Genomic DNA, 12249 nt, shown 5'->3' on the forward strand with positions numbered 1-12249 from the left:
CTTTGGTCCGTTTAAAAACCTGCTGTATGTAAAATATTGTGTGTTTATAGCTTGGAAAATAAATACATATGACTCTGGATAACAACACAATGATGTGTGTTTCCAACATCAGGACTGTTTTCATAAAGAAGTTACATCCGTTTCATGTTTTGTTTCCTTGCCGCGATACTAAGGAGTATGGCGGTACTGGTGTCGTCCCACACCTATCATGCACATCACTGCACATAAACGGCTCTAAACACTGATATTACGTATGTCTCATGGTGCCCCTCCCAGAGAGCACATCCTAAAGACAGCCAAGGCCCTGGTGGAGGACACCAAGCTGCTGGTCTCTGGTGCCGGGGCCAGCCAGGAGAGACTAGCCCAGGCTGCCCAGTCCTCTGTCATCACCATCACCAAACTGGCCGACGTGGTAAAACTGGGCGCCGCCAGCCTAGGCGCCGAGGACCCCGAGACACAGGTACGACAGTTAGAAGCATGGTCGTCCCATATTGTTCCCATCCAAAAAGCACTGACATTTTTATTCAGGGTGCCAGTAATATCTCTAGTTAATGTTAGTGTCACTTAAAAAAAGGAGACACTCACATACATTGGAGTTTAAAATTTGATTCAAAAGAAGGCATTTCCCTACACTATTCTTGCTTTGAAACTTTTACTTTTTCATTTCAAAAGCCAATATCTGGGCCTATCGACTTTTGTCAAAGCAGATATGAGTAGTAGTAATAATCGGCTAGTTTTATAGTAAGTAGTCGTTTTGTAGTTGTAGTAAGTAGTTGTTTTGTGTGTAGTAGTAGTAGTAGTAGTAGTAGTAGTAGTAGTAGTAGTAGTAAGTAGTCGTTTTGTAGTAAGTAGTCGTTTTGTAGTAGTAGTAAGTAGTCGTTTTGTAGTAGTAGTAAGTAGTCGTTTTGTAGTAGTAGTAAGTAGTCGTTTTGTAGTACTAGTAGTAGTAAGTAGTCGTTTTGTAGCGGTAGTAGTAGTAAGTAGTCGTTTTGTAGCGGTAGTAGTAGTAAGTAGTAGTAAGTAGTTGTTTTGTAGCAGTACTAGTAGTAGTAAGTAGTTGTTTTGTAGTAGTAGTAAGTAGTACTAGTAGTAGTAAGTAGTCGTTTTGTAGCAGTAGTAGTAACAGTATCAAGTAGTAGTAGTTTATTGTAGTAGTAGTAGTAGTTTATTGTAGTTGTTTTGTTGTAGTAGTAGTTTATTGTAGTAGTTGTTTTGTACTAGTAAGACCTTGCAATGTTTCTTATACTAGTGTTTAATCGAGTGCTCTCTCTCTCTCTCTCTCTGTGTGCCTTCCTCTCTTCACTCTTCCTCTCTTCACTTCAAAAGGCTCTTTTTTCTTCCCACGGGACAGATCTCTGTACAAATGTGGGTACGCTCTTCCCTTTTGTCTGAATATGAACTGACTCAAAATGTCCTTTGTCTGTGCTCTTTGGAGTGGCCATCAGTTATAGTGTATACAATACCACAGACTATAAAGACATCTGTCTGTGGTTGAGATTAGTATGAACAAAGACACACTGGGTGACACACTGACGTCCGTCCATTCTGATGTCCAACTTCGGTCCTGGAGAGCTACTGGGTGTTCAGTTTTTTATTCCAGCCCATTTCGAACACACCTGGGCCTGTATCCACAAAGTGTCTCAGAGTAGGAGTGCTGATCTAGAATCTGTCCATATAATCTTTTTCATTATAATCAGGTCCCATCTGTCCATATAATCTTATTCATTATGATCTAGGATCAGGTCCCATCTGTCCATATAATCATATTCATTATGATCTAGGATCAGTTCCCATCTGTCCATATAATCTTATTCATTATGATCTAGGATCAGTTCCCATCTGTCCATATAATCTTATTCATTATGATCTAGGATCAGGTCCCATCTGTCCATATAATCTTATTCATTATGATCTAGGATCAGGTCCCATCTGTCCATATAATCTTATTCATTATGATCTAGGATCAGGTCCCATCTGTCCATATAATCTTATTCATTATGATCTAGGATCAGGTCCCATCTGTCCATATAATCTTATTCATTATGATCTAGGATCAGGTCCCATCTGTCCATATAATTTTATTCATTATGATCTAGGATCAGGTCCCATCTGTCCATATAATCTTATTCATTATGATCTAGGATCAGGTCCCATCTGTCCATATAATCTTATTCATTATGATCTAGGATCAGTTCCCATCTGTCCATATAATCTTATTTATTATGAGGCAAAACCGATCCTAGATCAGCACTCTTACACTGAGAGACTTTGTGGATACGGGCCAAGATTTAAATAATGATGATCTTCAGGGCTGTATTAACAGCCTGCAGACACAGCAGAGCTTCATGACTAGACTTAAGAGAGAAGGAGCCAAGCAAGATGTTTTGAGTTGATAATACTACTCTCCATGCCCCTCCCTTCAGTAGCTACGTTAGCCACCACATGCCTCAAACCTGCTACAGACGGATTGAGTTTTTAACTGTGGTGGACGTTCATTCTTCAGCTAATGTAATTTAAGGGTTCTCTGCTGAATTGCTGACATGGTTTCTATGCTTAAGCACTAAAAGCCTTAAGAAACCACCGTTGTGCATTAAAGTTTCCAAAAGCATCAGCATTTACGAGCTTCCTGTTTACAAAGTCAGCTAGTCCTGCATTATGCAGACAAAAACCTTTTGTGCGGTCTTTATTCAGTCTGATGGTTTTCAAGGGTGTGTTCTCATCTCTCATATGGCATACAGTTGATTTGAAACGTGTTTTTAAAGTTTTTAAAGTTTATTTGCTGCCGGGCTCTGACTAACTAGCCACCCTCACTTTGTACAACTTCGATTGGGTTGGATTGTCTCATATTTGATGGGTTGGATTTGGCTCATTGATTGATCCATTTTCCGATCTGTCCAATGGTGTTCCATTTTCTTCTAGCTGCTGCTCCCCACTCTGCTTGGCTCCTCCCTAACCATCCTATTGGTAATCATGCCCCACAATGCGTTGGTGAATGCGCTAATTTGAACAACAGGCTGCTTTTGTTCAACCTGCTTATTCCCAGTAATTACTACTTTGTCTGGAGTACTTTTGATTTCCAATGTCAGTGGAAATCTAGGAAGAATGGCTCTACGGAGTTCTTTCAATACATTGTCTAGTCTGGTGGTCCCACCTTTATTACTATAGTCATCCAAAATCTGCTTTTATCTGCTGTCTGTTATGGGGACAGTCTTCCCTGTGGCTCAGTTAGTAGAGCATGGTGTTTGCAACGCCATGGTTGTGGGTTCGATTCCCACGGGGGGCCAGTACGGAGAGAGAAAAAAAAAATGAAATGTATGCATTCACTAATGTAAGTCGCTCTGGATAAGAGCGTCTGCTAAAATGTAATGTAATGTAATGTAATAATGGGATGAATACACACTGTTATTGGTGTGATTACACACTGTTATTGGTGTGAATAGACACTGTTATTGGTGTGAATAGACACTGTTATTGGTGTGAATAGACACTGTTATTGGTGTGAATAGACACTGTTATTGGTGTGAATAGACACTGTTGTTGGTGTGAATAGACACTGTTATTGGTGTGAATAGACACTGTTATTGGTGTGAATAGACACTGTTGTTGGTGTGAATAGACACTGTTGTTGGTGTGAATAGACACTGTTATTGGTGTGAATAGACACTGTTGTTGGTGTGAATAGACACTGTTGTTGGTGTGAATAGACACTGTTATTGGTGTGAATAGACACTGTTGTTGGTGTGAATAGACACTGTTATTGGTGTGAATAGACACTGTTGTTGGTGTGAATAGACACTGTTGTTGGTGTGAATAGACACTGTTGTTGGTGTGAATAGACACTGTTGTTGGTGTGAATAGACACTGTTGTTTGTGTGATTACACACTGTTGTTGATGTGAATAGACACTGTTGTTGGTGTGAATAGACACTGTTGTTGGTGTGAATAGACACTGTTGTTGGTGTGATTACACACTGTTATTGGTGTGAATAGACACTGTTGTTGGTGTGAATAGACACTGTTGTTGGTGTGAATAGACACTGTTGTTGGTGTGAATAGACACTGTTGTTGGTGTGAATAGACACTGTTGTTGGTGTGAATAGACACTGTTGTTGGTGTGAATAGACACTGTTATTGGTGTGAATAGACACTGAGGTTTTTGGTCAGATTCTCTATTACCTGTGAATCTCTTACCATCCCATTCCATCATTCTTCACGAGGACGTGTGTGTGTGTGTGTGCGTGTGTGCGTGCGTGCGTGCGTGTGTGCGTGCGTGCGTGTTACCAGCCAGTAGATGTCATTGTTTTACCATTGTAAACCTCCAGTCACTTGTTTCCTTCTCTGGTGGGCCCTCTATAGGTGGTCCTGATCAACGCTGTCAAAGATGTTGCCAAGGCTCTGAGTGACCTCATCAGCGCTACCAAGGCCGCTGCAGGCAAGCCTCACGACGACCCTGCCATGCTGCAGCTGAAGAACTCTGCCAAGGTAAAATAGTCCTCTTCTGGGCCTGGGGTTGATCCAGGGGATAAGGCAGCTGCCCTCAGCACATATGCCATCCCTTGCCTGCGTGGGATGGAATCCCGACCTGTACCGGTCTTCACACTATGTTCCATCTATCTGTCTCGTCTTCATTTCTGTCTATCCCTTTCAATAAAACTGGAAAAATGCTTTCAAATATATTTATGAAATCGTTTCTCTGTAGCTCTGGACTGCTGTGATGTCACTAACACGTATTGGGTCTCTAACACCAGTCTCCCTCTTATATACAGTAAACAATGTAAATTAATTTCACTTTTATACTTTATATATATATATATATATAAACACTACCGTTCAAAAGTTTGGGGTCACTTAGAAATGTCCTTGTTTTTGAAAGAAAAGCGCATTTTGTGTCCATTCAAATAACATCAAATTGATCAGAAATACAGTGTAGACATTGTTAATGTTGTAAATGACTATTGTAGCTGGAAACGGCAGATTATGTTTATTTTTAATGGAATATCTACATAGGCATACAGAGGCCCATTATCAGCAACCATCACTCCTGTGTTCCAATGGCATGTTGTGTTAGTTTATCTAAGTTTATCATTTTAAAAGGCCCATCTTAATCTTTATTTTTTTGGGGCCAGTCTGAGATATGGCTTTTTCTTTGCAACTCTGCCTAGAGGGCCAGCATCCCGGAGTCGCCTCTTCACTGTTGACGTTGAGACTGGTGTTTTGCGGGTGCTATTTAATGAAGATGCCAGTTGAGGACTGCTGCTAAGGCTGTGATGTCACTAAATTTGATGTTATTTTAATGGACCAAAAAAATTGCTTTTCTTTCAAAAACAATGACATTTCTAAGTGACCCCAAACTTTTGAACAGCAGTGTGTGGGTGTGTGTGCCTGTATGTATGTGTGTGTGTGTGTGTGTATACATACATACATACATACATACATACATACATACAGTTGAAGTCGGAAGTTTACATACACTTAGGTTGGTGTCATTAAAACTAGTTTTTCAACCACTCCACAAATGTCTTGTTAAGACTATAGTTTTGGCAAGTCGGTTAAGACAAAGAAGTAATTTTTCCAACAATTGTTTACAGACAGATTATTTCACTTATCATTCACTGTATCATTCATTGTATCACAGGCTTGCAAGCCGATGAACACCATCCCAACCGTGAACTTCGGGGGGTGGCAGCATCATGTTGTGGGGGTGCTTTGCTGCAGGAGGGACTGGTGTACTTCACGAAATAGATGGCATCATGAGGGAGGAAAATTATGTGGATATATTGAAGCAACATCTCAACACATCAGTCAGGAAGTTAAAGCTTGATTGCAAATGGGTCTTCCAAATGGACAATGACCCCAAGCATACTTCCAAAGTTGTGGCAAAATGGCTTAAGGACAACAAAGTCAAGGTATTGGAGTGGCCATCACAAAGCCCTGACCTCAATTCTATAGAAAATTTGTGGGCAGAACTGAAAAAGTGTCTGCGAGCAAGGAGGTCTACAAACCTGACTCAGTTACACCAGCTCTGTCAGGAGGAATGGGCCAAAATTGACCCAACTTATTGTGGGAAGCTTGTGGAAGGCTACCTGAAACGTTTGACCCAAGTTAAACAATTTAAAGGCAATAATAATTATAATTTTCCTCCCTCGTCATGCCATCTATTTTGTGAAGTGCACCGGTCCCTCCTGCAGCAAAGTACCCCCACAACATGATGCTGCCACCCCCACGCTTCATGGTTGGGATGGTGTTCTTCGGCTTACAAGCCTCCCCCTTTTTCCTCCAAACATAACGATGGTCATTATGGCCAAACAGTTCTATTTTTGTTTCATCAGACCAGAGGACATTTCTCCCAAAAGTACGATCTTTGTCCCCATGTGCAGTTGCAAACCATAGTCTGGCTTTTTTATGGCGGTTTTGGAGCAGTAGCTTCTTCTTTGCTGAGCAGCCTTTCAGGTTATGTCGATATAGGACTCGTTTTACTGTGGATATAGATACTTTTGTACCTGTTTCCTCCAGCATCTTCACAAGGTCTTTTGCTGTTGTTCTGGGATTGATTTGCACTTTTCACACCAAAGTATGTTAATCTCTAGGAGACAGAACGCGTCTCCTTCCTGAGCGGTATGACGGCTGCATGGTCCCATGGTGTTTGTACATGCGTACTATTGTTTGTACAGATGAACGTGGTACCTTCAGGCGTTTGAAAATTGCTCCCAAGGATGAACCAGACTTGTGGAGGTTTTTTTTTTCTGAGGTCTTTTTTCTGAGGACTTGGCTGATTTCTTTTGATTTTCCCATGATGTCAAGCAAAGAGGCACTGAATAAAGGTAAAATAAAAAATTAAAATAAATTATTCTACTATGTAGAAAATAGTCAAAATAAAGAAAAACCCTTGAATGAGTAGGTGTGTCCAAACTTTTGACTGGTACTTTATATAGAACAAAAATATAAACACAACATGCAACAATTTCAGAGATTTTACTGAGTTACAGTTCATATAAGGAAATCAGTCAATTGAAAAACAATTATTTGGCCCTAATCAATGGATTACACATGATTTGGGCAGGGGCGCCTGGGAAGGCATAGGTCTACCCACTTGGGAGCCAGGCCCAGCCAATCAGAATACATTTTTTCCCCACAAAATAACTTAATACAGACAGCAATACTCTTCAGCACCCCCGAAGGCAGCTTATGATAGAGAAATGACATCTGTGGCATTGTGACAAAACTGCACATTTTAAAGTGGCCTTTTATTGTCCCCAGCATAAGTTGCACCTGTGTAATGATCATGCTGTTTAATCAGCTTCTTGATATGCCACACCTGTCAGATGGATGTATTATCTTGGCAAAGGAGAAATGCTCACTAACAGGGATGTAAACAAATTTGTGCACAACATCTGAGAGAAATAAGCGTTTTGTGCGTATGGAAAATTTCTGCAATCTATATTTTTGTTCAATGTAGTATTTTACATGATTCGGAGGGAGGGGGGCATGTATCGCTCACACACACACACACACACACACACACACACACACACACACACACACACACACACACACACACACACAGCTGTCAGTAAAGTTTTCCTAAGGTACTTTATAGCCAAAACACTGACCTCAACTACACCCTGTACTTTATCTCTTCTTTAAGTCTGTCAGTCATAAATCATCTGATTCAGAACTGAAGTGTCTGTTGACAGCTGAGGGTGTAACTCTGCACTAATCTCTCCCTCCTCCCCCTGCTGACCCGGAACGGAGCATAGGGCAAGGCTATCACACTGGGGCAGTCTGGCAGTACATCGCCACTCGCTGGGAGAAGTGTGTGTGTGTGTGGCCGGCCTCCCTGGCAACCTTAGAACTCTCCCCTGTCCCTCCACTCCATTTTCTCTTCATAATAATAATACATGGGTTTTATACAGTGCTTTTAATGGAACCAAAGTCACAGTAGTCTCTCTCTCTTCCAAGTCTCTCCCATTCTCTCTGTCTCTCTTCCCAGTCTCTCCCATTCTCTCTCTCTCTTCCCAGTCTCTCCCATTCTCTGTCTCTCTCTCTTCCCAGTCTCTCCCATTCTCTGTCTCTCTCTCTTCCCAGTCTCTCCCATTCTCTCTCTCTCTCTCTCTTCCCAGTCTCTCCCATTCTCTCTCTCTCTTCCCAGTCTCTCCCATTCTCTCTCTCTCTCTCTTCCCAGTCTCTCCCATTCTCTCTCTCTCTTCCCAGTCTCTCCCATTCTCTGTCTCTCTTCCCAGTCTCTCCCATTCTCTCTCTCTCTCTCTTCCCAGTCTCTCCCATTCTCTGTCTCTCTCTCTTCCCAGTCTCTCCCATTCTCTCTCTCTCTTCCCAGTCTCTCCCATTCTCTCTCTCTCTCTCTCTTCCCAGTCTCTCCCATTCTCTCTCTCTCTCTCTCTTCCCAGTCTCTCCCATTCTCTCTCTCTCTTCCCAGTCTCTCCCATTCTCTCTCTCTCTTCCCAGTCTCTCCCATTCTCTCTCTCTCTCTCTTCCCAGTCTCTCCCATTCTCTCTCTCTCTCTCTTCCAAGTCTCTCCCATTCTCTCTCTCTCTCTCTTCCCAGTCTCTCCCATTCTCTGTCTCTCTCTCTTCCCAGTCTCTCCCATTCTCTCTCTCTCTCTCTTCCCAGTCTCTCCCATTCTCTCTCTCTCTCTCTCTTCCCAGTCTCTCCCATTCTCTCTCTCTCTCTCTTCCCAGTCTCTCCCATTCTCTCTCTCTCTCTCTTCCCAGTCTCTCCCATTCTCTCTCTCTCTCTCTTCCCAGTCTCTCCCATTCTCTCTCTCTCTCTCTTCCCAGTCTCTCCCATTCTCTCTCTCTCTCTCTTCCCAGTCTCTCCCATTCTCTCTCTCTCTCTCTTCCCAGTCTCTCCCATTCTCTCTCTCTTCCCAGTCTCTCCCATTCTCTCTCTCTTCCCAGTCTCTCCCATTCTCTCTCTCTTCCCAGTCTCTCCCATTCTCTCTCTCTTCCCAGTCTCTCCCATTCTCTCTCTCTTCCCAGTCTCTCCCATTCTCTCTCTCTCTCTCTTCCCAGTCTCTCCCATTCTCTCTCTCTCTCTCTTCCCAGTCTCTCCCATTCTCTCTCTCTCTCTCTTCCCAGTCTCTCCCATTCTCTCTCTCTCTCTCTTCCCAGTCTCTCCCATTCTCTCTCTCTCTCTCTCTTCCCAGTCTCTCCCATTCTCTCTCTCTCTTCCCAGTCTCTCCCATTCTCTCTCTCTCTCTCTTCCCAGTCTCTCCCATTCTCTCTCTCTCTCTCTTCCCAGTCTCTCCCATTCTTTGTCTCTCTCTCTTCCCAGTCTCTCCCATTCTCTCTCGTCTGTCTGTCTGTCTGTCTGTCTGTCTGTCTGTCTGTCTGTCTGTCTGTCTGTCTGTCTGTCTGTCTCACCCTTTCCTTTCTCGTCTTGATCTCTTTTCCTCTATCACTTTTCACAACCCTTCTCTCTACCATACCTGACTGAGAATACACCAGTTCCCTTCTCTCTACCATACCTGACTGAGAATACACCAGTTCCCTTCTCTCTACCATACCTGACTGAGAATACACCAGTTCCCTTCTCTCTACCATACCTGACTGAGAATATACCAGTTCCCTTCTCTCTACCATACCTGACTGAGAATATACCAGTTCCCTTCTCTCTACCATACCTGACTGAGAATATACCAGTTCCCTTCTCTCTACCATACCTGACTGAGAATATACCAGTTCCCTTCTCTCTACCATACCTGACTGAGAATACACCAGTTCCCTTCTCTCTACCGTACCTGACTGAGAATATACCAGTTCCCTTCTCTCTACCATACCTGACTGAGAATACACCAGTTCCCTTCACTCTACTATACCTGAGAATACACCAGTTCCCTTCTCTTTGCCATTCCTGAGAATACACCAGTTCCCTTCTCTCTACCATACCTGACTGAGAATACACCAGTTCCCTTCTCTCTACCATACCTGACTGAGAATACACCAGTTCCCTTCTCTCTACCATACCTGACTGAGAATACACCAGTTCCCTTCTCTCTACCATACCTGACTGAGAATATACCAGTTCCCTTCTCTCTACCATACCTGACTGAGAATACACCAGTTCCCTTCTCTCTACCATACCTGACTGAGAATACACCAGTTCCCTTCTCTCTACCATACCTGACTGAGAATACACCAGTTCCCTTCTCTTTACCATACCTGACTGAGAATACACCAGTTCCCTTCTCTCTACCATACCTGACTGAGAATACACCAGTTCCCTTCTCTCTACCATACCTGACTGAGAATACACCAGTTTCCTTCTCTCTACCATACCTGACTGAGAATACACCAGTTTCCTTCTCTTTACCATACCTGATAATATACCAGTTCCCTTCCCTTTGCCATACCTGACTGAGAATACACCAGTTCCCTTCTCTCTACCATACCTGACTGAGAATACACCAGTTTCCTTCTCTTTACCATACCTGAGAATACACCAGTTCCCTTCTCTCTACCATACCTGACTGAGAATACACCAGTTTCCTTCTCTCTACCATACCTGACTGAGAATACACCAGTTTCCTTCTCTTTACCATACCTGACTGAGAATACACCAGTTTCCTTCTCTTTACCATACCTGATAATATACCAGTTCCCTTGCCTTTGCCATACCTGACTAAGAATACACCAGTTCCCTTCTCTCTACCATACCTGACTGAGAATACACCAGTTTCCTTCTCTTTACCATACCTGAGAATACACCAGTTCCCTTCTCTCTACCATACCTGACTGAGAATACACCAGTTCCCTACTCTCTACCATACCTGACTGAGAATACACCAGTTCCCTTCTCTCCACCATACCTAACTGAGAATACATCAGTTTCCTTCTCTTTACCATACCTGAGAATACACCAGTTCCCTTCTCTCTACCATACCTGACTGAGAATACACCAGTTCCCTTCTCTCTACCATACCTGACTGAGAATACACCAGTTTCCTTCTCTTTACCATACCTGACTGAGAATACACCAGTTTCCTTCTCTTTACCATACCTGATAATATACCAGTTCCCTTCCCTTTGCCATACCTGACTGAGAATACACCAGTTCCCTTCTCTCTACCATACCTGACTGAGAATACACCAGTTTCCTTCTCTTTACCATACCTGAGAATACACCAGTTCCCTTCTCTCTACCATACCTGACTGAGAATACACCAGTTTCCTTCTCTCTACCATACCTGACTGAGAATACACCAGTTTCCTTCTCTTTACCATACCTGACTGAGAATACACCAGTTTCCTTCTCTTTACCATACCTGATAATATACCAGTTCCCTTGCCTTTGCCATACCTGACTGAGAATACACCAGTTCCCTTCTCTCTACCATACCTGACTGAGAATACACCAGTTTCCTTCTCTTTACCATACCTGAGAATACACCAGTTCCCTTCTCTCTACCATACCTGACTGAGAATACACCAGTTCCCTTCTCTCTACCATACCTGACTGAGAATACACCAGTTTCCTTCTCTTTACCATACCTGAGAATACACCAGTTCCCTTCTCTCTACCATACCTGACTGAGAATACACCAGTTCCCTTCTCTCTACCATACCTGACTGAGAATACACCAGTTTCCTTCTCTTTACCATACCTGATAATATACCAGTTCCCTTCCCTTTGCCATACCTGAGAATACACCAGTTCCCTTCTCTCTACCATACCTGAGAATACACCAGTTCCCTTCTCTTTACCATACCTGAGAATACACCAGTTCCCTTCTCTCTACCATACCTGAGAATACACCAGTTCCCTTCTCTCTACCATACCTGAGAATACACCAGTTCCCTTCTCTTTACCATACCTGACTGAGAATACACCAGTTCCCTTCTCTCTACCATACCTGACTGAGAATACACCAGTTCCCTTCTTTCTACCGTACCTGAGAATACACCAGTTCCCTTCTCTCTACCATACCTGAGAATACACCAGTTCCCTTCTCTCTACCATACCTGACTGAGAATACACCAGTTCCCTTCTCTCTACCATACCTGACTGAGAATACACCAGTTCCCTTCTCTCTACCATACCTGACTGAGAATACACCAGTTCCCTTCTCTTTGCCATACCTGAGAATACACCAGTTCCCTTCTCTCTACCATACCTGACTGAGAATATACCAGTTCCCTTCTCTCTACCATACCTGAGAATATACCAGTTCCCTTCTCTCTACCATACCTGACTGAGAATATACCAGTTCCCTTCTCTCTACCATACCTGACT

The 12249-nt window shown here is 43.0% G+C and overlaps 1 protein-coding gene across 3 annotated transcripts in view; it reads left to right on the forward strand.

Moving 5' to 3' along the window:
• tln1 (talin 1) overlaps positions 1–12249 on the forward strand; it is a 146314-nt gene that overhangs the window by 113309 nt on the left and 20756 nt on the right. For all 3 annotated transcript variants that reach the window (XM_045693650.2, XM_045693654.2, XM_082956715.1), the window contains 2 exons: positions 277–460; positions 4357–4482. In XM_045693650.2, coding sequence (XP_045549606.1) covers positions 277–460; positions 4357–4482 — 310 coding nt within the window. The remainder of the gene's footprint in view (positions 1–276; positions 461–4356; positions 4483–12249) is intronic.

This window comes from Salmo salar, chromosome 01 (assembly GCF_965601325.2).
Source record: "Salmo salar chromosome 01, fSalSal1, whole genome shotgun sequence".
Taxonomy (NCBI): Eukaryota; Metazoa; Chordata; class Actinopteri; order Salmoniformes; family Salmonidae; genus Salmo; species Salmo salar.